The sequence below is a fragment of the Vitis vinifera genome, chromosome 3, assembly GCF_030704535.1.
Source record: "Vitis vinifera cultivar Pinot Noir 40024 chromosome 3, ASM3070453v1".
In the NCBI taxonomy this organism is placed as follows: domain Eukaryota; kingdom Viridiplantae; phylum Streptophyta; class Magnoliopsida; order Vitales; family Vitaceae; genus Vitis; species Vitis vinifera.
The window spans coordinates 596,527-622,306 of NC_081807.1; the positions used below are offsets into that span (position 1 = coordinate 596,527).

Sequence of the window (25,780 nt, forward strand, 5' to 3'; positions counted from 1 at the left end):
TATCCCCACGGCAAAATAATAGTGCTCATGACCAAATCAACTTCCAAACTCCTGAACTTTTGTTAGTGTCTTTATAGGGATAGAAAATGAAATGAAAAAAATAATAATAAATATATATATATATATATATATATATATATATATATATATATATGTTTAAAATTATATATATTCAAATACAACAAAAGGAGAAAGCGAAAATTAATTCAAAAAATCAAAATACTTTGTACAATCACACATACTTCAATTCATATGATATCATAATACATTTCTTTTTATCCAATATTATAGTTTATAAAAAATATCAATTTAATATATATGTTGTCAATCTTTTATCATTTATTAAAATTTCATGTAAAATTGTAGTAATTTTTTTTTTTCTTATCATTTTTTTAGAATTTTTATATGATATTTATGTGAAGTCCAACCATTCTTATACTTTCATCCCTATTTCACAACCACCTCAAAATATAAAAAGGAAAAATATAATTGACTTCGATCAACCACCTAATCTTCTCAAGAAATGTCTTGTTCCTCTATTTCACAACACTTTGGCTTGGCTTCCTTTGGATCATTGTTAGTATCTTCAATGCATGAAGAATATATAGAACCCTAAATTGTTGCTCAACACCATGATCTTTCTTTGTGTCAACGTCTAGAGAAATAAAATTAAGTCAAATGATAAATATTTCTTTTGAATGAAATAAAATAAATATGGGACAAATTGATTTTAAAAATTTGGGTGAAATATATTGAATTGTCTCATTTTAGCTTTTAAAGTGTTATTTACGACACTCCACCCATTGGAGATCTACAAAACATCGATAATTGAAATTTATGAAAATAATAAAATATGAGACAAATTGGTTTAAAAAATTTGGGTTAAATATATTGGATTGCCTATTTTAGCCTGCCTATTCATTATTGGACTTATTTATTTATTTATTTTCTAAAGAAGGCATAGAATTGAACAAAATGAGAAAAAAGTAATGGAAAAATATAAATAGTTAAATTAGGGTACAAACATATGGATTTAGGATTTAAAAAATTGGAGGAGATTACAAAGTAATAAACTCACTAGTAAGATACAAAGCAAAAAGGTTGATGAAATCAAGGACATGTTTTGATTGGTGATATTTTTTCCTTGTAGTAAAAAAAAAATACATGTTATTTAGAAATTGGTTTTTAGAATAATTTTTTATTCTAAAAAAAAAATAGAAAAACACATTTCACAAAATAATTATTTTATGTTCTTAAAAATGGAAAATATAGAGTTTGTTTGGTTGCTATTCTTGAAAATTGTTCTGAAAAACAGTTTTTGGTGTTTTTAGAAAAAAAATTGTGTTTGGGAACTGAATTTTGAAAAACAGTTTTTGTTCTCAAAAACAAAAAAAAACTATGTTTGGTTGAGTTGATAAAAAAGTTTTTTAGAACAAGTAAAACAAAAAATATGTTTGAAATATGTTTTTTTTTTCCAATTAATAAAATGTTTTTTTCAAATAACTTTATATTATGAATTTATAAATATTTTTTAGATACACAGTTAATTTAAATTAAAAAATTATTTCTTTTATTAATTTTAAAATAAAAATATTTTTTATATATTTTTAAAATAAATCAAATATGATAAAATTATTTTTATTAACAATTTTTTTCTTGATTTAATCTTTAATTGTATTAAAAATTATAGTATATTTTATTAAGAAGAGATAATTTTTTTTTAAAAGAATTAATTTAATTTTTACAACTAATTTTCACATAATAAGCTTGTAAATAAAATAAATAGCACATGAAAATAAGTGCAAGGAAGGAGATGGTCACTTTCCAAGGGATCCCATGACTGAAGATGGTGTTTTTTGCTTGGGTTGACCAATAGATTTTACCACCTAATATGCTTTGAAATTTGCACTTTATTTATGATTTTCTATTTTTTACCAACCATGTCCCTTCAAAATATCTCAGCCCATTCCACTATTGAGAAAAGTGTTTACCCAATATTATTACCTTATTTACAAATGACTACCCTCACCCTTAGTCGTCTCTCATCTTCTTCAAAATTGAGAAAAAGTCACCAACAAAACCCTCTCAAAGCCACTCCTTTTCTTTCTCTTCCATGTCCTTAAGCAAGTTTTTTTGTTTTTTCTTTTAACAAAACAACTCAAGAAAAATCAAAACTGAGAAATGGAAAAAATCATGAATTTTTTTTTTGTATTTTCATTCTCGTTCCCCACTTTTCTCAGCATCCAAACAGGAAAATATAAACGGGAAAAATAAAAAAAAATAACAACACATGATAAAAAAAAAAAAAAAAACTCAGATTTGAAAAAAAAACACGAAGAACAGATGTTCTTTTTATGCCTTTTTTTTTTGTTCTATAAACAGTAAAAAAAAAGGCAAAACACCATTTTTTTTGTTCTCTAAAAAGTACCATTTTGAGAACACGGAGAAAAATAAAAACAAATTTCTCAACCAAATAAGTTTTTAGTATTTTTTGTTTTCAAGAATAGAAAACCGTTCTTGAAAACACCGACCAACATAGGCCCATAATGTTTTCAAATAATATCTTTTAGTTATTTTTACCTATTTTTTATTGATTTTTTTAAAAAATAATTATATAAATACGAAAAATGATTAAAAATAAAACACTGGATATAAAATTTAATTTAAAAATATTAAAAATGGGGTGTTGAAAGAAATTTTTTTAAATGTTGTTATCCAAGACTGTTAGGCTCTTGGAGACCAGCAAAAAAGGGCTAAGCAGACCCAAAAGTTGTTGGGTTAGTCAAACTGGCTATTCACTTATTCATCCTTTCACTTTAGATCCCGGAAGCCTGATTAACGGTGGGTCAATGGGCTTCGAATGTTAAAGTAGCGTTTAGATTCGGGCCTCATTCGAGGTTGGCCCAATCCTGCAGTAAACATCAAGGCCCGAGGTTGCACCTTTGGAATCATATTTTCTGGGGCTTAGGCTTGGGCTTCGGTTTCCCGTTGATCTTGGAAGGAACCCAAAAACTCGTCCCCTAGGATTTTGGTCATTTTGTGGGTATTAATCTCTCAGCCATATTGAAGCCAGTCTTGTAGTCATTTCTAGAAGGGAGTACCACGTATGAACGATGACCACACATCCTGGTCTTTCTGGGCCTGTCAATTCCACTCCACTTGATGTGGGCTTTGCGAAGGGCCCACCCAGTTTACGTGGCACAAAAAATCCCCTATCAATCACATGGAATTCGCTGACCTGGCGAGCCATCAACCGTCCATACGACAATCACAATCTCATCAAAATCTTGGGGCTGAAACCATGGTCATTAATCAAAGAAACACAAGACAAAAAGGAGAGAAAACTCAGCCTCATATTTACTTTCAAGTGGAATCTCCCATAAACCTACCCTCGCTTGGACTCATTTGGACCCCGATGCAGTGAGTGTGACACATCTGTCTAGTAATCAAAGAAGAAAAAAATCATGGTTTTTTTCACTAAATTTATTTTAAGGTGGGAAAAAATCGCCTGATTTCGCCCACGACCGAGACCCACCACATCAGCAAATTATCGTCCAAATGGCAAGCTGCTACTAGAGGATGCATCATAGCCTCAAATGAGACATCTTTTGATAGTAGCCTATATGGGCTGCATGTTTATATAAATTGTGTGTGTGGTAAAGAGAGGGAGAGAGCTTGTGTGAGGAGATAAGATTTATAGAGCTTGGCCGAGCTGCTCTCTGCAGTAGACACAATGGCATCAGCAGCTCCATCTCTCCTCAAGTCATCACCAGTCCTAGACAAGTCTGATTGGGTGAAGGGCCAGACTCTTCGCCAGAGCTCTGTGTCCGTCATCCGGTGCCTCCCAACAGCCCCATCAGGGCTCACAATCCGGGCTGGTTCCTATGCAGATGAGCTTGTCAAGACTGCGGTGTGCACTTGAATACCAGTAACCAAAGTTTTTGTATGTGTCCATGAGATAAATGTACTAAAAATGTGTTACATGTTTTTGGATTGCAGAAAACAATTGCATCACCCGGACGGGGAATTCTCGCCATGGATGAGTCCAACGCCACCTGTGGGAAGCGTCTGGCATCGATTGGGCTAGAGAACACTGAGGCCAACAGGCAGGCATACAGAACTCTCCTAGTGACAGTCCCAGGGCTAGGCAACCACATCTCTGGAGCCATTCTCTTTGAGGAGACTCTCTACCAATCCACCACTGATGGGAAGAAGATGGTTGATGTGCTTGTTGAGCAGAAAATAGTCCCTGGTATTAAAGTTGACAAGGTAAGCTTGATTTATACTATGGTTTTTGAAGTGTATATGTGGGGGAATAGTACTAATTTATGGATTTGATGATGAGAACAACAGGGTCTTGTGCCCCTGGTTGGCTCCAATGATGAGTCCTGGTGCCAAGGTCTTGATGGCCTTGCCTCCCGCTCTGCTGCTTACTACCAGCAGGGTGCTCGTTTCGCCAAATGGTATGATTCCTAACTCAGGTTTTTCTAGCGGATGGTGTCTCTGGTTTTCAGCTAAGCTGGCTTGTTAACTTGTATTCTTTTTTATGGGGTTAGGCGTACTGTTGTGAGCATTCCCAATGGCCCATCTGCCCTGGCACTGAAGGAAGCAGCTTGGGGACTTGCTCGCTATGCTGCCATTTCTCAGGTAAGGAAACCACTCAAAAAGGCTAATTACTAGTTACTCCAACTTTGGATGTGTGACTAAGTGAGAACATTTTGGTATTTTGGCGATTCAGGACAACGGGCTGGTGCCAATTGTTGAGCCAGAGATCTTGCTCGATGGAGAGCATGGAATTGAGAGGACTTTTGAGGTGGCTCAGAAGGTGTGGGCTGAGGTTTTCTTCTACCTAGCTGAGAACAATGTGATGTTTGAGGGTATCCTTCTCAAGCCTAGCATGGTCACTCCTGGAGCAGAATGCAAGGACAGGGCGACCCCAGAACAGGTCGCAGACTACACCCTCAAGCTCCTCAAAAGGAGAATTCCTCCGGCAGTTCCAGGGATCATGGTTAGTGCCAGAAAACATCCTCCATTTTCAGCATTTTTTTTTCGGGTTCTGAGACAGCATGTCATGCACTAATATACTTCTTTCTTGTTCCTGTGGAGCAGTTCTTGTCTGGTGGGCAGTCTGAAGTTGAAGCCACCCTGAACCTGAACGCAATGAACCAAGGCCCCAACCCATGGCACGTGTCATTCTCGTATGCCAGGGCCCTCCAGAACACTTGCCTAAAGACATGGGGAGGAAGGCCTGAGAGCGTGAAGGAGGCTCAAGAGGCTTTGCTGATCCGTGCCAAGGCCAACTCTCTTGCTCAGCTCGGGAAGTACACTGGCGAAGGAGAGTCAGAGGAGGCAAAGAAGGGAATGTTCGTCAAGGGCTACGTCTACTAAGCTGCTGCACTTGCAAAAAAAATCAGATTGAAAGGAAGACAATGGAGTGCTGAATATGCATTTCTCTCTCGATGTGTTAAAGCCTATAGCCATGGAGACTATTTTTGGTTCATTACAAGTACTTTTTAGCCACCTAATAAACTTCCTGCAGATGAGATCAGTCATTATTAACCAATGCATCTTAAGTTTCAATTGTAATCGCCTGAAATCACCACAAATGCATAATGTTTACTCCGATGTTGTCCTACAGATAAGAAAATGGTCAAACAATCCGTAAATCTATTTGCTAGAACTTCAATTCATGAGAAGTCTCATGAACAATGAATATTTACATGACTGGAGACACAGTTTGTTAAAAGCACATTTCCTAGGCATGGAGTTTCTACATCATCAAGCAAAACTAAAACGGGGGGATCATACTTTGATTCATAAACCCAAGCTCAAACAGTGGGATTAAGCTCACAGGCTCTCATCTCATGCTAAAAGACAATGAAAAGCCCGGATTCAGAACCATATTTTTAGTAAGAAACATTATAGAAGCACAGGTGGTTGACAAGTAAGCTGCAAAACAGGGATCAACTGCATTTGTGGACAGTTCTTTTATTCCCTTATAAATTCATGGTTACTTACAAACATTAGACTGGGAGATTATCTTGATATATAGCAACATTTTTGCTTGTCATGAAAGTTCCTTTTTCCAATCATTTTCCTCCCCTGCGCAACAATTGGTAACAGAATTTGCAGAGGGTTCTAGAACCACAGTAGCGTCACCATTAACAATTCAGTTTTTTCCTAAGGCAAATATTTCTTTTGGCAGGGGTAAGAACTCTCCTTGTCTAACCAGCTTTGCTCCAAGAAGTAGAAGAGAAAAAACCTAGTCCATATAAATATGGAAGAAATGACTAAAGAGGTTTGTCCTTGAACCAGTCAACAGGCTGTGTGTGAAAGATAAGCGTCTGACATCTGCAGCCACAAAACGAAGCACAATGATCAGCCCCAGATAATGTAGGCTTACCACAAAATTTTGATGGACAAGAATTTCTTAGAAAAGTACATGCTAATCTCATGCAGATATACTAGCTTAAGCACTTTACAGCCAATATCAGCAAAAGCAAAATATAATTTCAAATTACATGTATTCAAAGAAGCACCTATAGGTCTGCATTTTAAGAATGATAGAATGCACAGAAACATGAAGGTATAACCTAACAGTTTGTCCATGGTTTTCTCCATCCACTGTGAACTCAATTTGTGAGTCCCTAATTTTTTACACATTAAAAAAATTCAGTTTTCATAGGTTAACAACCTAATGATATAGTCATAACTATCTATTCCATTGCTGGAAGGTAAATCTAGAGAATCATCAGAAAAAAAAAAATGTCAAGTGGATGCTACCAATCATCTGATCATGGAAAACTTCACACAGATGGGAGATTCCAACAATGATTCTAAAGGCATGGATACATCACAGGTGAGCAACAAAGTAAAACATTTTCCTTCCCAGGTTTGGGCATCCTGCCTAGAGCAAACATGACATAAAACTTCTAACAAAGAAACCAGCTATTAATAAATCCTTCAATGGTCAAATATGGCACCAATACAGAGGTGGATTTGATTCTAGTAGGAGGCATCAAAAAGAATAGAGACAGGCCAAACGAATGGGGCAAGAGGCCAAAGACAGATGAGAAAAGACAAGACTGCTGAGGATTTAACAGTGAATATGATTCTAGATATAAACAAATGTTGAAAAATTATTCAGATAGCCAACCCCAAGTTGTTGGAGTTGAGGCTTTGTTGAGTTGAGTGGTAACTAGCTCATTATTAGCTTCAAACAATCCCTCCTTTCCATGAAAAATAACTTATTTATGCCATGTGACACAAATGACACAAATTTTACCTGCAACATATTTTATGGATGCTCACAACCATTAGTATGGATCGTTATTAGTCAAAAATATCCCTGAAACTACTAACCATAATGTCAACTTCATAAAACAAGAGATGTGAGCTAGCAGCAACTTGATAGAGATTATTTACCTTGCTTACTTTTCAGGCTCTCTTTTGAAGGATCCAACAGGAACTACACTTTCAGATTCATGATTAGTGCCACTATGTACATCCATACTCTGTTCCACCAGCATAAAAGCAGGTCAGTGTTTAAATGCAAAGAAATAGAATACTAGAGACCAACCTAGACACTGAAAAATGAATACCTGGTTATTTGAAGTTTGCCCATGTACTCTTTGGGGCCGAGCATTCAGATCAATCAATTTATTGTCCATCTTGCCATCACCATGAGTGTTATTCTCTAACATTGGAACAGAAGAGGCCATGTGATTTGGCTGGGTCTCTCTCAATGTCATCATAGGTGGCCAATTCTGTTCCCTTCTTGCTTCACCAGGCTCACCAGATTGTAACCTTAGTTCCTCAAGACGGCCAGGCTTATCCCCTGGAAACTACAGAACAACACCAAGGGGAGAGGGAGTGAATTTGGGTAGGCCTTCTGCATAAGATATAAAAGAAGCTGACCCAATACCATCTCAAACAGAATCACAAACCTCAACTCTCTGCCTTAATAGCAGATATCTTCCATGGGTTCTTTTACCTCCAACATGTACAATCATATCACATTGCAGGCAAAGAGAAGTTCCATCGACTTCACAATAAAAGAAAGCTACAGACATGTGAAAGAATCTCAGTGCAAAAATTTAAGCAAAATATCGATAAAAATAAATAAAAAACAGCATACCAGGTGCATTTTCACATATATCACATCGAGGAACATCACTTGGGTCAGCCAGCCCAACTCTTACATGCCGACTAGCAAGTTTGTTACACATATGGACCTGTCACTCCAATCCACAAAAACCATATAACTCTACCATAAAAGTTCTATTGGCAAGCAATTCCAGGGGAAAAATTAGAAGCATACACCTTGAGAGGAAAAAACAGTGAAACAAACCTTTTTTAGACATTATCACATACTTCTTGTCAGCATAAATACCAATATTCCTTAAAAAAAATTACTTTGCATATGATTTAATAAAGGAAAAGCCACAAAGATGATGTCCTTCCATGCCACTCTAGTTTGCTAATTTTATCAATATTTTAAGAGCTTTTAAAAATTGATTTTTTTTTTTCTTTCCTTAATAGGTAAGAGGGATATATAAAAGAGAAAAGTCGGGAGAAAGCAAACCAAATGTACTGAGATATACATGGCATGTCCCAAAGAAGGCACATAAAAGAAAACCAAAACAAAATAACTCTCGAGAAAAACACCTGCTAAGGGACAAAAACAACACAGAACAGGGAAGGCGGGATCAAACCAAACCAAACCAAAAAGAGAAAACCCGGTCACCCGAATAGGGACTCGTACATTGCGTCTCATTGAAAAGCTAATTGAGAGAATTTAATTCAAGAAAATAACGTGTCTGTTTAAGAATTATTCTTGAAAACAGAAAAACGTTTATTAGAAATGTCTTTTTAGAGAATTTGTTTTGAGAACGGGTTTGTTTTTTTCAAACAAATTTGAGGTATTTCAAGTTTTTTTTAGAAATATTATGGGCAATAATTGAAAAGACGGAAAATACTTTGAAATTTTTTGCATTATAAAACTGTTTTTCATATTTGACCATCCAAGCACAATTTTGATTCTGAAAACAAGTGAGAATTGTTTTCGAAACCATTGCCAAACAACTCCATTTCTAGTTCAAATCAAGATCAACTGACCATAGTCTTACATCAAATTTCCGCACCTAAGCAGGTCAAACCGAAAATTTCAATCTTATTATTAAATTCATGAATCTCACTTCCTGAACTTCAAGAACTATACACTAAAAAATCCAGACTTGAAATCGACTCAACTGAGCAGCAACACAGATAAATCAGAAACAAACGCATTGACGAGACTAAATCAAAGTTATGTCATATGATTCGATCGTGAATAATCCACAAATCACTTGAAAAACACGGATTTTCATCAACTTCAGAGCAAAAACAGATAACAAAGAATCAAAGTGACTGACTGGAAATCGTCAAACGGAAGAAGAATCAAACACAAGTCATTAGGATTGAGAAAAGAACCTTTTCGTCGCAGGCACGGCAGAGGGCGGCCTCGTCTGCGGCGCAGAACAGGATAGCTGCTGCGCTCTCGCAAGCATCACAAAGAGTTCGCATAGTCCCTACTCTCCACACACTCTCTCTCTTTCTCTCAGCTTCTCAGCTTCCTCCGCTTCGAGGCCATCTCCGCCGTCCCATTTACAGACTTTGACTGATCATAGCAGAGAGAAAGATAGTGGAGATCGGGGCAATGCTTTTTAAAATGGAGGAGGAGGAGAAGGTGAGTAGCGAAGGAGCCAATGGGCTCGATGCTGCTAGGATCACTCGCTGGTATGGGGTGGATTTGTGTATTCGCTTCCAATAGTCGACACGTGGCCATAGAAGGACTTTTTGGTAAATTAATATTGCGTTATGTCTGTTAAATTTTCTTCGGCACTTTCCGCTGTTGCTGGTGGCGGGTGGCTGCCTGCCGTTGGTCGCTTTTTCCGCGCTTTTCGCATCTATTCTCTTCAACTTTCCTGTGAAAATTTACAGATCCACGCGCGTTTCTAGTGCGTGCATGACACAGATTCCTTCATACCGCAAAACGTGGCGAAGACACCGATGTTTTTTTTTCCTTTTAATATATAATAATAATAATGCCACGTTCCATTTAGATTTCTTGAAACAGATTATTCACCACATGGTATATCAAAGGCCTTGGATTTAATTAAAATATATATATATATATATATATTATTTTTCTTCGTTCTTATAATCTTATTAAAAAATAAAAATTATAATAAAGTTTGAAAATGTTAAAAAATAAAAGACAAAAATAAAAAATCCCTAGTTTTAATTTATTAAAGAATAAATTCAAAATTTTAAAATATAAGCAATAAGTTAAGAGTTGATATAAGAGTGGTCATTTTTAATTTGTATTATTTTCATTAGAAATATCTTAAAAGAAGATTACTTGCTATTTAAAAAAATATTTACGATAATATTTTTTTTAAAATATGTTGTATAATAAAAACAATTAATTTTTTAAAGAGACATGCAGAAAAGCAAAAGGGTTTTTAAAGAAAAATAAAAAATTAAAGATAATCATACTTGATTGAATGATTAGTTGATGTAGAAAAAAGATGACTTACGGTTGAGTTTGTTTATATAGACATTACTTTTTCTCATCCACTCCCACCTCAATATCTTTGGATAAGATTTGGTATCTAAACCTATAAAAAAAAAAATGGAGGGTGGTGTGCAAAAGGAAAACCATTCTCACTTTTGAAGCTTTTGGGGAATGAAATAGAAGCAAAGCGATGGGGTCGATGCCATTCTCACGCTATACAACCCCTAAAGAAACAAGACCCTAGAAAAAGTCCAAGGATTTTGGTATCACCACTTTATTTATGGCCACAAGCTTCAGATATGATGTGGAATGAAAGCTCCTCCTAAGCCATTCTCACCCACCACTTTAGCTTCTCTTGCCCCACCCTATTCTTTAGACACATTGGGTTTCTTTTTTTATTTTTTTATTTTTTTATTTTTTTTATTTTTTTATATATATAAATCAATTGTTTTGTACATCGTGGTTAGTGAGTGTAGTGATAAAAATGGCAATTTGCTCTATGATTTTGGATTCTATGCAGCATGAGACCACACATGTCATCTCAATTGAAGTCCACCGTGTTGTCACAATAGAGCATGCCATATTTTCAAAGCATTTCCATGTGTTTTCTAATCTTAACAATTGAAGGTGTAAGCTCTTGATTAGGAAGAAGAAGGGTCGGAAGACTTGTTTAGAAAAAATTTCTAGGGCTACAAATTAGTGGGGTTGGATCCATATTATATGGTTTGGGCCACAAAAATTTGGAAGTGAGTTTCCAAAGTATGTCCAAAATCAGTATTGTCTACCATGGTCCCTTGATGGTACACTACAAATGTGGAACAACAATGATGAAAAAATGACACATTGTCAATGATTTTGAAAGCGTCACTAAAAGTTTTGAACTGATAATAAATGCTAGGGCATATTATTCAAGCATGAAGAGTTCTATTCACATGTGCCTGCTTTGGAGGAGAGACCCAAGATCCACTGGGTCATATCCAAATATTTGGCCCAAGCAGTTACTTGGGTTGGACTAGATTGGGCTTAGGTCAGCCCATACACATGGGCTGATCTCCCTTTACAGGCAGCCCAATTTCTTATAGGTTTGATCAATTTTTCTATTGGCTTATAAGTTGGGCTCACTTCATTTATGATCCCTTTTTTCTTAGAAATCACTCAAAATATGCTATAAAAAATCTTAAGAATTGTTTGAGGACGATATCGAGAACCATTCTCAAAAAATAATTTTTAAGAGTTCTTGGATAGTGATAGTAAGAAATGTTTTTAGTTTAAAAAATATTTTTGAAAAAACATTACATGTTTGATAAAATTTATGAAACATTTTTAAAATTTTAAAAAATCACTTAGATCTCGTTTGATAGTTATTGTAATAAGTATTTTTAATATTTTTAATACTTAAAAATTTTTATCATTTAAGTATTAAAAATAATATAAACATTTTTTAGAATTATTATCAAACACACTCTTATAGCGTTTTATTGATCAACAATTCATAAATGATTATTCTAAAAACATTTTTACTAAAAATACTTTGAGTAGAAATACTCTTAAAAGTTGTTTGACAGTAAGTTTAAAAAATGTTTTTAACATTTTTAACACTTAAAATTTTTTATAATTTAAATGTTAAAAATGTTAGAAACATTTTCTATAACTACTATCAAATGCATTTGTATTGTTGTAAAAAAAAGTTCCCAATTGTTTTTTAAGAAAACTTTTTTGTGTAAATACTCAAATATGAAAAAGAATTTCTTTTACTTTTTTATATTTTTAGTTCTCGCTCAAACGTGTTATTTGAGTTATAAAACAATTTTATGATTCTCGGAACTAAATAAAACGTCAAAATTTCATTGAGACTCCATTTGAATTTAAAATTTTTGAAAAGATGTAGAAAAAAAAAAGAGGAAAATTATAAAAATAAATTAAAACTCAATAAAAAAATGTATATGCTAATTATTTTATTCTAAATAATTTGACATTATAATCTATTCTCATGAGTATTTACCTTGATATTCCTAGCAGAATTGATGAGATAATTCAATCAACATCGCAATAATTTAATTAGGGCTTTAATGATCAAACTTAGTGATTAAAGTGTGGGGATGATATTTCATTATGAAAGATAATTATTATGTGTGGGAGGTGTGTGGAAAATATGTTGATCCCCACAACATTGTTAGAATCATGGGTTGGTCCAAAGCTACTCATTCTCATGGAGTTCTCTTTAAGCAAGGAATATTCTAAAATGTTTGAGATGTCTCTTTTTTATTCCTCACATTCATCATTTTTTTCAAAATGAGGCCATTTTCTTTGTGGGAAGATTGAAAAAAAACCAAGTTTATATTTCAATGGAAATGTAAAACTTTTTTGATGAAATATTAATTCATTTATAATAAGAGACATAATTGAGAATAACCACTCATCATCAAAATCAAAGAATCAACCACTAGACTGGCCATATCCTAGTTGGTTTATTCATTTCTGGTTCGGTTGCTTGTTTCTTTCTTTGTCACTTTTTGCATTATTTATTCCTTGGTAGCCCCGCCTAGCCAAACGGAACCTTTGTTTTTTGTTCTTTTGATTTTCTTTCTAGCCAAACAATACCTCAAGCATTTTTTGTTTCCCCCCGTTAGAATTGTAGCTGTTATTATTTGATTGTATATACTAATAATGTGATTTTTGATAGAGCTATCAGCTCTATCAAAAATGCAATAAATGTGATAGGAATAATTAGTTATTTATTTTTTTTGTTAAAAAGCAAGTGCCTTCTTTAGAATATTTTGTTATCCTTTTAAATAATCTTTTAGACCATATTGGATTTCTATTTAAAAATAAATATATTAAAAAATACAAAAATAATAATAATGAAATATAATATTAAAAAAAAAAACTTTTTATATTTGTTAGATAAAGGCAGGATTGCACGTAGAGTGAATTCAACCTACCTAACCAAATCGTATATGGGGTTGAATGTGTAACGACCTACATTCAACCGAGTAAATATTATCAATTTTAGACCTAAATGAGCTTTCATAATTTTAAAAGTTATCTATAGGGTTAAAAAAGATTTATACTTATATAGTGATATGGATTTTCTTTCCTATCTGATGTGAAATATTACAAACACCTTTTCATTCAAACAAATCTCCACATTGAGGTTGATGGTTGATTCTGATGTCATTTATAACGACTCGTCTCTAACTGTGTAAATATTGTTTGTTTTAAACCCAAAAAAACTCACGACTTTAAAACACGTTTATATGGTTAAAAATAGTTTTTACTATTGTAAAATAAGGATAAATACAATGCAAATCAAAGTAATAAGGATGAAATATATCTTACTTTGATAATAATATATAATAGAGAAGAAGAAATCAGACAAGAGAGTTGAAATAATGAAAAATAGAGAGAATTAGAGAAAGTAATAAATTTATTTCTTACTTAAGGATACATATTACAAGGGATAAAAAAGGGAGAATTATGTTTTGGGGGTAGATGGGCCCCCAAATTAACAAAAGGTTCACGTAACTCTTCAAATTGAGCTCAAGACCCAATGAAAATATGAAAATTGAGTTAAAGGATATCATCCTTCAGTATTTCCAAAAATGCCCTTTGTTGATTTTGAGAAAAAAATTAATATTTTTGAAAAATACTTTTATTTAATTTAATATTTTTTATTTAATTTAATATTTTTAAAAAATACTTTTATGTAATTTAATATTTTTTAAAATACTTTTATTTAATTTAATATTTTTAAAAAATTAATTTATTTAATTTAATATTTTAAAAAATATTTAATTTAATATTTTTTTAAATACTTTAATTTAATATTTTTGAAAAAAAATTAATTTAATATTTTTGAAAAAAAAAATATTTAATTTAATATTTTTGAAAACTACTTTTATATAATTTAGTATTTTGGAAAAAAAAAATTATTTAACTTAATTTTATAAAATATTTTATATGTGTTCTTAAAGGGTATATTTGTCCGTTACTATTTCATATCCTTCAACTCAATTTGAAGAGTTAGATAAACCTTTTGTTAATTTGGAGGTCCATTTACCCCTAAAAGATAATTCTCCCGATAAAAAACTCTTTTATAGGTTTTCTAAATGACTTCCATTAATATTTCCATTAATAAATATTAATGGAACTCGTAAATAATATTAATGGTTTCCATTAATGAGTATTAATGGAAGTCATAAATAATACTTAATTAATATTTATTATAATTAATGTGGTGACATTTATTACTTTAATTATAACATATACATATATAACATTAAAAAAAATTTCTCATGTCCTATATCAGATATAACAAACATAATGTCTTCATTGTATCTCATAAAATTATGAAGTCAAATAGACAAATACCTCATACGGGGGTAAACAAACCTCCATATCTCACATTGAATATGAGAGAAAGTTTTTAATACTATATAAGTATGAGTCCCTCTTTAACTATGTAAACGTGTTTTACAGTCGTGAAAGCCTATTTGAGTCTAAAACATATAGTATCTGCACGATTGGGTATAAATTGTTACAAATGATATCAAAGTTAATCCCTAACCCCTGTGTGAGGTTTTGTTTGAGTACCAGAAGGTTGTTTGTTTAACCCCACAATCCCGTGAGACACAATAAGAATAATGTATTAGTGATGTCCCACATTGGATGAAGAAAAAGTTTCTAATGCTATATATGTTTAGACTCCTCTTAACCATATAAATGAGTTTTAAAACCGTGAGGATCTCGTTTTCAAATTATACGTTATCTTAAAAGTAAGAAAAATTTAAGAGCAATATATTTTTCAATAATTTAATATTTTTTGAATAAGACCATCTAAAAATTATAATTTTTTATGACCCTTTTTTTTTTTCTTATAATTTCCTTTTTTATATTTACTCTTACAAACTCCCTAAAAACCCAGCATAGCCTTACTTTTTATTTTATTGGAAAGGTTAAAAATCAAAATACTTTCATTAAAAATAAATATATTTTTGTATGTATGGTAAGAAAATACAAAAACCACACAATGTGATCATTTATTGAATTTACACCCCCATACTACCATTAATTGCTACCTTCTCTTGTGGACATCAACCCTTGGTGGTCCAGAAACCTTAACTCCAATTTAAATTAAAATTTCATATTATTTATTATTATTATTAAAAAATAATTTCTTTGGGCTTGGGCTGGGCCCATCTAATTACGAGTACGGAACCCACAAACGTGTCCCTTTGATTCCAACAGCAAACTTTCCCTCTATACGACTTCTATAGCCTTATAATACAATGCCAACATGGAGAAATTTCATTAGACCATCTGCATAATGATATTGTACTTTTTGGGAGTTACTATTCCAAAGTACAACCACGAAAGCAGGAATTCATGGTTTTTTCTTGTACTCGAGTGCACAGGAACATAATTACCCGGTGGGCCTCGTACTGGCCCATAAGTCGTTGGCGGTTATTCTAACCGACAAGCCGGCACGGGCACTCATCAGCCATCACGACCCTTTCACCCTTTTCACCATTTCGCTGAGTTGACCCGTGATCCGCGATATCAATAGGGTCATTTATGTAATTTCACTAAATGATATTTATATTAGTTTTGTCTTTTCAACTTTTTTTTTGGACTATAATTCTTGATCGTGACCTCTCGACGGTGCCATGATTAATTATAAAATGGTATTTCAAAGTACATACTATAATAATAAAGAAAACCCATTTTCTTCTACGAAAAATCATATGATATAGATTCATTGACTATCATAATCAAATAATTTAAATAATTGTAATTATTTATATTAAACTACTTTTTAAATGTAAATAATAATAAAAAATAATATTTATTCTCATTTTTTTACTATATTAATTTTTTTTAATAAATAATATATATTTAAAATACGACTCAAATTAAAACTTCTTCTCTTATATAATGTATAACATTGTAACTTTTTTTTTTATCTGATAAAAATATCTAATCATCCTTATATCATACTAATAATTATTTGGACCGTTGTTCTAAACATTAAACATTAAACCCGAAATCTTAAATTTGAAACATATTTGCCTAATTAATATAAATTCATGACACAATATTACATTTCAATTCTACCCAAAATTAAAATATCAAACTATATATTATATGATGATGTCCGGAAGCCACCATCATGAGATCATTTTTCATAAACTATTTTAGATTTTTTTTTTAATTTATCTTTTTATTTTTTATTTTTTTATATATGTATGGTAATGTGCCTATCCAAAATTTAATTATAAGGGATTGCGGAGAGAGAAAATAAAAAAGAATTTATCATTTTTCAAACCATATAAATAATAATATTGACCGAATTCAGATTTAAACAACAAAATGTTGACTTCTCACCATAAAAAATAATGATAATAAATTAATAATAATAAAATTCAAATACTTTTTGAAATTTTAAATCACATGATTCAATGCATATTGTGAATGCCATCACATCCGAATAACAAAAGGACGGTGAAAGCGTGCTAACAAGAAACACACACTAGTTTCCCCTCCCCCACATTTCCACGTCACGCGCTCCAGGAAGGACAAAGTGGTCATTCCATCACTTCCTTCACGAAGAAACTTCCCAGAGACGTTGATGCGGCAGCAACTGTTCCACAGATTTGCAGGAGAGCCTCTGAGAGAGGGAGAGAGAGTTTATAGAGAGAAAAACTAGAGAGAGAAAGAGAGAACGTACGGGGTTGGTGCTCCGGTTTGTTTTCGTTTCGGAATTTGGCAAGATCCAGAGGCCGAAATTTCGCCGGCTTTCACTGTTCCATACGTTCTCATTTTCGGTTCCTTTTCGGCGACTCTGTCAAGTTTGTCCTCTTTTTTTTCTTTAGCCTTTATTCGACGCGTAAAGCTTCGTCATCGGTTTGATTTTGCTGCGAATTCACACTTTGGCAGTTGCTTTTTATCAGAGATTGAGCTTCAGAAAAAGTTTTGAAAGCTAGGTTTTCACCTCCAATGTCGAATTCAATGCGCGAAATTTGATTCAGTTTACGCCAAATGTGGGTGGAGGTTCCAATGCAATTACGAGGAGGTAATCTAGCGAGCGGATTTCGATTTTTGAAGGCCATTTCTTGATTTTTTTTTTAATTTGAATTAGTTCATAAATATTGTAATTAATTTGTGATTATTTGAAAATTTTACCGTTAATTTCTAGCAATGGCAACGTTCAAATGCATTAAATGTTTTGTGAAATTTGGACTGTATTTATATTTGGATTTTTGTGTTCAGAGCCCGGAACTTGAGCCTGCAGATCAAGCTCACTCTGGGGAACAGCTGAAAAGACGGCGTTTGGTTGTCGGGAGCGGACCTGAACTATGTTGGAGAAGGAGATTTTTTTGGAAAGGTATAAACTTTTTTTCTGGAAATCTTCGATTCTCCAAGAATGTTGCACTTGAAAACTGTAATAGTGAAATGAAATGAAATGTTTCACTATTTCAGTACGGGTAAAAAAGAAGAAGAGACAAATAAGATGTAAGAACTAAGAAGATATATGATTTATAGAAGAAAGGACAGAGTCTGGTAAGCTGGGGACCCATGACTGAACACAATTCCAGTCTTCACCAGCCACAAAAATTTGATAAGAATAAAACGCAGTTACTTGGGTTCTAAGCACAGGTGGGTCGCCATTACAGAAAGTTATCTCTTCTGAGTTCTGACATCCAGACCAATTTTTGTTGATGGGAAAAATAGGAAACAGATAAAATGTGTTTGTTTATTTTATTATAATTATGTAAGCTTGAGACCAAAGATTAGGCGACAGCTTTTAATTACAGCAAAACCCATGATTAGACCTTTTTGGTTGGTTTAATAATACCCATGAGTAGCTTGTTGTTGCAGATAACGTGGGTACAAAAAAGGTTGGGCTTGATTTTTAATTTTTGGAAAGTGCAACAACCCTGTTCTAACATCTAACCAACTTGCATTTTTGGAAAGCAAGTGTAAACTGTAAGTACTCGAGATTGTTTTTGGTTCTTTAAGAAATTTAAAGTTATGGGTTTGATTTGTTTTAACTGGTGAGTGGTCTGAGAACAAAGGGAGGGGGTGAAATGGGGGCACTAAGTGGGGAGGAGCTGGCACGGTGGGAGAAGATGCAAGCGGCGACTGCTCGTGAGGAGAAGATTCTTGTTCTGGTTAGGCTGAGGCCTTTGAGTGAGAAGGAGATTGCAAGGAATGAAGTTTCAGACTGGGAATGCATCAATGAGAACACTGTCTTGTTCAGGAATAGCCTGCAGGAGAGGTCCATGTTCCCAACTGCATATTCATTTGGTAAGGAAACACTTTCCTTTCTCCCTTCTTCTTGCCAAATCTTATTATGGGTTTAATCTAAGTTACATTGGTATCAGTCCTTCAGGGTTTGGATTGATTCAAATCATTTTGTATGTACGCCTCAAACAACTTGTTCTGGCCAATGATGAAAATTGAGTTCAAAAGTATTTTTAGGTGGCTTTGGATTTCATTGCAATCATCACTTTATTATTATTACTATTATTATTTTTTGTGATAAATTATTCTGAGTGAGATATGCTGAGGGCTTTTAACCTATTTCCTATTGTCTTAAGCAATTTTCATAAACAGATGCTTTTTCAGGGTTCATAGTGATATTAGATTTCTGTTTGGATTATAAAAACTGTTATCTGATTTCCTCATATCTTTACTTTTGATTCATGTTTTGGGGATAGACAAAGTATTTCGAGGTGACTGCACCACGAGGCAGGTGTATGAGGAAGCAGCCAAGGAAATCGCTCTTTCAGTTGTCAATGGTATTAACTGTAAGTATAACCCTCCTGTTCTTTCTGTTTGTTTGAACAATTGATTACTTAAATGATTAATGAATCCTAACCAACAAAATATTTCCTTCTTCAGCGAGTATCTTTGCATATGGGCAAACTAGCAGTGGAAAGACATACACCATGATTGGAATAACTGAATACACAGTAGCAGACATATATGATTATATACAAAATGTAATAGAAAGATTTTTTTAAATCACTCTCCCCACTTCAGCTTTATATCTTATGATGTTCCTCCTCATGAGCCTCTTTGACAGAAATATTTTGTTATTATTGTAGCATGAGGAAAGGGCATTTGTTCTTAAGTTCTCTGCAATGGAAATCTACAATGAAGCTGTCAGAGACCTCCTTAGCACAGATAATCTTCCACTTAGGCTCCTAGATGATCCAGAGGTAAACGTCCTTGTTCTTTTATTCTTTTTTTTTTACCCTTCTCTTTGTCTATCATAATGAGTACATCACTGCACTAAATATTTGTTGCCTCATCAGAGAGGGACTATTGTGGAGAAATTGACTGAGGAAACTCTGAGAGACTGGAGCCATCTAAAGAACCTTCTATCCATTTGTGAAGGTAAAAAAATTCAGCAAATGTAATGCTGTTATCTGATGATTGCTTATCTTTATGTATTGTATTATTCTTGCAGCTCAAAGACAGATAGGGGAGACTTCCCTGAATGAAACAAGCTCCCGATCTCATCAAATTCTAAGATTGGTATGCCTCTCTTCCCTCCCTTTCTCTGGTTAGAATTTTTTTTTCCTAATTAAGATCTTATATTCAATGCTTTAAAATCCTTAACCTGCCACTTTCTTTGGATATTGATTTTGCAGACAATTGAAAGTTCTGCTCGTGAATTCTTAGGCAAAGGCAACTCTACCACCCTTGCAGCCAGTGTGGTATAGATCGATTAATTTTCTTTTTGGGTCAATGTGTCAATGAACGAAGAGAAAAAAATTGCCTATAGATATTATTTAATGTTTTTTTACACTAAAAACTTTTTGAAAAATTATTATTATAACAAGAGGTAAGTATTGGTGTTCATGTACAGAATTTTGTTGATTTGGCGGGAAGTGAACGGGCATCTCAAGCAATGTCAGCTGGGGCAAGATTGAAAGAAGGTTGCCACATAAATCGCAGTCTATTGACCCTTGGAACGGTCATACGGAAGCTGAGGTTGGCTTTATCATTCCTTTGCATGTTTCCTTTTGTAACTCAGCTTGAGAACTAGCAAACCTTCCATAGCTAAAGTTTTGAGCATAGCTACATGGTGCTTTGCTTGTGTTCCCCTCGTGTTTATAACAGTAAATAGGGACTCCATTTTCTGAATCTGATACCTCCTTTTCTCTGAATCTCTTATTTAAGTCTCAAACCAGTATGAATTGATTCCTTATTTCTTCCACCATGTTAGTTTAGGATGTCATGACCTTGAATTTCCTTCAGATGCAGAACATTGTCATGCTAATTCTAGAACACAACATATTGCTTGTCAATTTATCACCTACATACTGGACTCTTTTCATTGTGATGCAGAGAAGTATAACTAACAAGAATGTAGAGCACATCTCTTGCATGGTGCAAAATATGACCAACTAGGTGTCTCAAAGGAATTAATATAATCTTATTCACTTTTTAACCAACATGCACTCCCATGGGAGGATAAATATGCAAGTGTGCACCTGTGTCTTTGTGCAAAAAAGTAAGAGAGAGATGCTTACCTTATAGAATTCTTTACCTGGATGATTTTGACATTGACTCTAAGACCTGCTTCTTCTATTGTATATATGGAATTCCTTCAGAAAGTTGACGTAATTCTGCTTCAGGAAATCTGTGTGTGTGTGTGTCTGTGTGTTTTGAAGAGTTTTACTTTACATGGTTCATAAATCTGGTTCCATGACTGAATTGCAGCAAGGGAAGACAAGGACATGTCAATTATAGAGATTCTAAGCTAACACGGATATTGCAACCCAGCTTGGGAGGCAATGCTAGAACTGCCATTATCTGCACTTTGAGCCCTGCACGAAGCCATGTTGAGCAATCTAGAAACACTCTGTTGTTTGCTAGCTGTGCAAAAGAAGTCACTACAAAAGCACAGGTCAATGTGGTCATGTCTGATAAGGCCTTGGTAAAGCATTTACAAAAAGAATTGGCCAGATTGGAGAGTGAATTGAGAAGTCCAGCCCCTGCTTCTTCAACTTGTGATCATACAGCATTACTGAGAAAGAAAGATCTTCAGATTGACAAGGTTGTGATTTGCTTTCTGAATTTATTCACCTATACATACACACACATGTCTATGTTTAAAATGAAAAAAAAAATGAAAAAGAAAAAAGATAGGGGTAAGTCCTACTGTCTACCAAGGTTGGTAAAGTGAGAACATTGCTGACAGGCACTGTCACAGGAAATGGTTAAAGAAATGGAAATGTTCAGAAAATTCAATTTCCTAGCCCATCAGTTTCATGGGCATCTCCCTTTACCATGCCCATTACTGGTGCTGAGGGAAAATTTTTTGCATCCTCATCCCAAACAAGTTTCCCAAAGAAATGCCAATTCTTGTGGAACACACTTTTTCAATCATTCAGGACATCTACCTAGAATACTCACCTGCAAAGTGCAAACTTGTGTGCCATTCCTAAGGTCAGGAAGTAAACCTTTCAACCTAATATTACATTTTTAAAGCTTGACTGGAGCGACATTGGTGAGAAATTCCTATTCAGGCAGTAATACACAAATGTGTACGCTTTTTTATAATAATGTGGCCTAACTCATCCAGCTCAGGCCAGCAGGTAAATTGCTGATTCCTTAGCCATGTCTAAGACATGAGTAATGCAGTTATATTAAGAAATGATGCAGAAAGATGAATGTATGTAGCAAGTAGTATATTCTTGCTTGCCTAAAAATTGCTTATGTAGCTTCTTTTCTATCATGCAGATGGAGAAAGAGATAAGAGAGTTGACTAAGCTACGTGACATTGCTGAATCTCGGGTTGAGGATTTGCTACAAATGATTGGAAATGATCAATCTTCAAGTCAATGGGTGTGTACTACTGTTTAATTTCTATGAAATTTCACCTCACCTTAACAATGCCACTCCAATTGCTAACTCTCTCTCATCTCATCATTCAGACTGGAATTCGTAATGATCCTAAATCACAGGTAGGCATTAAATGGGAAGATGATTGTTCAGTATCAGAGGCTGATCCTGGTTGTCGGGATATAGGTGTCAGAAGCTTCAATACAACTCAGTATTCTGGCAGAGGCAGTGGGAGTAATACTCAGGAAAAATACCATCAGCTTCCACAGTACTCTGAAGGCCATTCTCCATTTGATGGACCTTCTTCACCGATATCAGTTGGAAATGGGTTTGTTAGGCCAGATCCACGTTGTGGTCAGGAGGAAATTGCACTTGAAGCTGGGGAAGATCCTGATGACCTTTACAAGGAAGTTCGATGTATTGAGATAGAAGAGTCCAGCAAGCACAAGAACCTCAAGTCCCTTGATACATCAACTGGTGAAAATGAAGGTATGGCAGTGTCTGGGAATGGAGATGTAACAGATGGGGAAATCATATCAGCCCCAACGAAGGGAGAAAGAGAAGTTAGTCACATCCAAAATGGTTTTACATATGGTGCATTGGAGCAGAAAATCCAGGATGTTCAAAAGACAATTGAATCTCTTGTCAGTCCTTACCCTGATGAACCATCTCCCTGGGCACTGGATGCAGATACACCAAGTTCTAGAAGCTTGACATTGACTAGGAGCTGGAGTTGCAGAGCGAATCTCATGACTGGTTCGTCTTCTCCCTGTGAGAAGGTAGAACAAAGACTGAGTACTCCACCTAGTGGATTTGAGAAAGACTTTCCTGGAAGACCAGAAAGTTTCCGAAGGAGGCATCCTCCATTAAACTATGGTGCCAACATGCCAAGGTTGTCAAGAACTGATTCGCAGTCTTCTTTTGGGAGTGCTTTTGTTGACGAGCTAAAAGCAGAGAAGACTTCTGCAGACGAGGATATTACTAGCATCCAGACTTTTGTTGCAGGTCTGAAAGAAATGGCTAAGCTTCAATATGAGAAGCAACTTGTTGATGGTCAGGTGAGAACATGGCTATTCCCTTTTCATTTCACATCCATTCGAGAAAATACATCATTTTTATCCTGGGATTCTACCATCAAATTTTAAATATTCACGTATGTCAATAATTTCAAAAGCCTAATGCTCTCATTAATAGTCTTGTCTTCCTATCATGCTATCCCAAAAACAATAAACACATTCAAAAGATCTTTATTTGCAAATCAAGAAATGGTGCAGAATCCCAAGGACTGTTGCTATGTTGGTGCATGCCAGCAGGTGAATATACCATGCATCAATAATCAATTATGTATCTTCAGTTTCATTTACAGCAGCATCTTCTTGCAATTCAGATCACGTACTCTTTTTTAGTGTGATTTATTAACTGTTGGGAAGGTTGGCCTCTTCCATGAATCTTGCTTCCTTTGACATGGTTTGTTGAATGCGCATGTTAGGTTGAGGAGACGGGGACAAGAGCTGATAAGCTTGAAAAGAATGTAAAAGACGTGGGCTTGGATCCAATGCAGGAAGGAACTCTTCCAGATTGGCCCTTGGAGTTTGAAAGGCAGCAGAGGGAGATAATTGAACTTTGGCAAACTTGCAATGTTTCATTGATCCACAGAACCTATTTCTTCCTGCTCTTCAGAGGTGATCCAATGGATTCCATTTACATGGAGGTAGAGCTTAGGAGACTTTCCTTCCTCAAAGAAACTTTTTCTCAGGGAAACCAGTCTCTGGAAGATGGTCGAACTCTCACACAGGCTTCAAGGTTCTTTCTCTTTCACACTTACAGGCCAATGTATTTGAGTTTGAGTTTGTGTTTCATCTCTTGATCTTTGAAAACTCAATAGTTAATTAACATATAATAATCTTACATAGACATATTGCAATGTAGATATCAATCTGCAAACCTTCCCGTCTTTTTATGGCTACCTAGAAATTAATCTATATATTTTTATCTGGAGACAGCATTAGGGCTCTTCGCCGTGAGAGGGAGACGCTGAGCAAGCTGATGCACAAAAGATTCTCAGAAGGGGAGAGAAATAGACTTTTCCAGAAGTGGGGTATCAAGTTGGACTCGAAGCGGAGGCGGCTGCAGCTGGCCCAGCGCCTGTGGAGCAACACGACAGATATGAGCCACGTCAATGAGAGTGCTGCCATTGTTGCAAAGCTGATCAAGTTTGTTGAGCAAGGACAGGCCCTCAAGGAGATGTTCGGGCTGAGCTTCACACCTCATCGCACCAGGAGAAGATCATATGGCTGGAAACACAGCATGGGGTCCCTTTTGTGATGATCCTTTCTTTATGCCATACAGCATTTCTTTCTGCATTGGAATTGAAACAGATTGCCTAGTGTGTAACAGAACGCTTAGAATTTCTTTTGTTAGTTTGTCAGGTTACAAGTTAAAAATTGTGTTTCGGCAATGTGTTGTTTTCTGGGTTTGATGTATATTTGTTTTGTTCTGAATGACCATCTCCCATGATTTTGTTTGGATCGCAGGAAATGACAGAAACGAAGGGAAAATCCTGGCAAGTATTTAAAGCAGATTCCTTTCCCAAGCTAAATTCAGCATTCTCTTCTCCTTCCTGTTTCTTTTCAGGATCCAAACGGGACTAGAACAACCCGAAAACTCGGGCATCGGTTTCGTTTTGCATCAGCACATTATTCCCCTCTCCTTCCTCAATTGATTTCTCCACATGACCTACTCAGATCCTTCCTGTTCATATATTGTACGTAATTTTGTTATATCAGAGTCCTCACCTTCAGCAGTTCAGCAGAAACGCAGGGTTTTCCCGTCTCTCAACTTATAAAAATAGGTTTTGTTTCCTTGTGGCAAATCTTCCATTATATTAATCCCAATATCAACATTTTTGTTATAAAATAAACATAAAGAAAATAACAACACGTATAGTCTATAAACATAAAAATAAAAGAGTAATGAGAAGAAAATCTTCTTTGGGAATAACTTAGTTGTTCAGTCTTTATTTATGTAAATTGACTTAATAAGTTAAAGTGACTTAATAATTTAATTTAAGTCATTAAATAAATTAAGTACGTTTTATAAAATAATTCAATAGTATGAATTCAAATAAAAAACAATTATAAGTAATAAATAAAGATAATTAACTTATTTTTAAATCAACATCCCATTCAGAAGGATCTCATCTCATAATTATCCATGATTGTTTATGTTTCTACCATGACCACTTGTTGAAATGTGGAGGGAAGTGGGGTAAATGGCTGATGCTATGGGAAGGATTCCTCTTTGGCTAATAGGTACTATAATCGGCATTCTTGCGATCGGTTTAATAGGCATTTTCTTTTATGG

General features: G+C 34.5%; 3 protein-coding genes across 11 annotated transcripts; 2 read left to right on the forward strand and 1 right to left on the reverse strand.

The window, feature by feature from the left end:
• The first annotated feature begins 3,628 nt into the window (after positions 1-3,628).
• LOC100262354 (probable fructose-bisphosphate aldolase 1, chloroplastic-like) lies at positions 3,629-5,563 on the forward strand. Its single transcript, XM_002267690.5, has 6 exons — positions 3,629-3,910; positions 4,000-4,269; positions 4,354-4,463; positions 4,557-4,647; positions 4,739-5,008; positions 5,110-5,563. The coding sequence occupies exons 1-6, from the start codon at positions 3,734-3,736 to the stop codon at positions 5,386-5,388; spliced, it is 1,197 nt and encodes a 398-aa protein (XP_002267726.1). The 5' UTR covers positions 3,629-3,733; the 3' UTR covers positions 5,389-5,563.
• Positions 5,564-5,950: 387 nt separating this feature from the next.
• LOC100257242 (B-box zinc finger protein 19) lies at positions 5,951-9,795 on the reverse strand. The gene is made up of 6 exons (XM_002267921.4): positions 9,472-9,795; positions 8,138-8,234; positions 7,947-8,062; positions 7,602-7,844; positions 7,426-7,514; positions 5,951-6,351 (listed from the first exon to the last, which is right to left on the reverse strand). Exons 1-5 carry the CDS (start codon positions 9,562-9,564, stop codon positions 7,431-7,433), a joined length of 633 nt encoding a protein of 210 aa, XP_002267957.1. The 5' UTR covers positions 9,565-9,795; the 3' UTR covers positions 5,951-6,351; positions 7,426-7,430.
• Positions 9,796-17,029: 7,234 nt separating this feature from the next.
• On the forward strand, positions 17,030-24,875 carry LOC100250389 (kinesin-like protein KIN-7E). 9 transcript variants are annotated; one of them, XM_010649313.3, is made up of 17 exons: positions 17,141-17,406; positions 17,509-17,630; positions 17,828-17,942; positions 18,437-18,544; positions 18,634-18,865; positions 19,279-19,368; positions 19,463-19,563; positions 19,669-19,782; positions 19,879-19,960; positions 20,034-20,101; positions 20,218-20,283; positions 20,436-20,560; positions 21,293-21,629; positions 22,316-22,420; positions 22,510-23,475; positions 23,907-24,220; positions 24,421-24,875. In XM_010649313.3, the coding sequence occupies exons 5-17, from the start codon at positions 18,646-18,648 to the stop codon at positions 24,740-24,742; spliced, it is 2,910 nt and encodes a 969-aa protein (XP_010647615.1). In that variant the 5' UTR covers positions 17,141-17,406; positions 17,509-17,630; positions 17,828-17,942; positions 18,437-18,544; positions 18,634-18,645; the 3' UTR covers positions 24,743-24,875. The 9 variants fall into 9 exon arrangements, with proteins under 9 accessions (XP_010647602.1, XP_010647615.1, XP_059591740.1 ...); XM_059735757.1 differs by having other exon boundaries at positions 17,168-17,406; positions 17,495-17,630; XM_059735761.1 differs by adding an exon at positions 18,038-18,214 and having other exon boundaries at positions 17,168-17,406; positions 18,424-18,865.
• Positions 24,876-25,780: the final 905 nt, after the last annotated feature.

What these genes read in the sequence shown, in the direction of transcription:
- LOC100262354 (XM_002267690.5), top strand. Translation starts at nt 3,734, where the DNA reads ATGGCATCAGCAGCTCCATCTCTCCTCAAGTCATCACCAGTCCTAGAC. An exon ending in CTGGTATTAAAGTTGACAAG is followed by an intron (nt 4,270 to 4,353) that starts GTAAGCTTGATT and finishes TGAGAACAACAG; the next exon opens with GGTCTTGTGCCCCTGGTTGG. An exon ending in GCTATGCTGCCATTTCTCAG is followed by an intron (nt 4,648 to 4,738) that starts GTAAGGAAACCA and finishes TTGGCGATTCAG; the next exon opens with GACAACGGGCTGGTGCCAAT.
- LOC100257242 (XM_002267921.4), bottom strand. Translation starts at nt 9,564, where the DNA reads ATGCGAACTCTTTGTGATGCTTGCGAGAGCGCAGCAGCTATCCTGTTC. An exon ending in TATATGTGAAAATGCACCTG is followed by an intron (nt 8,063 to 8,137) that starts GTATGCTGTTTT and finishes ACATGTCTGTAG; the next exon opens with CTTTCTTTTATTGTGAAGTC. An exon ending in GGCAAACTTCAAATAACCAG is followed by an intron (nt 7,515 to 7,601) that starts GTATTCATTTTT and finishes CTGGTGGAACAG; the next exon opens with AGTATGGATGTACATAGTGG.
- LOC100250389 (XM_010649300.3), top strand. Translation starts at nt 18,646, where the DNA reads ATGGGGGCACTAAGTGGGGAGGAGCTGGCACGGTGGGAGAAGATGCAA. An exon ending in GGCTCCTAGATGATCCAGAG is followed by an intron (nt 19,783 to 19,878) that starts GTAAACGTCCTT and finishes TTGCCTCATCAG; the next exon opens with AGAGGGACTATTGTGGAGAA. An exon ending in CCTTCTATCCATTTGTGAAG is followed by an intron (nt 19,961 to 20,033) that starts GTAAAAAAATTC and finishes TTATTCTTGCAG; the next exon opens with CTCAAAGACAGATAGGGGAG.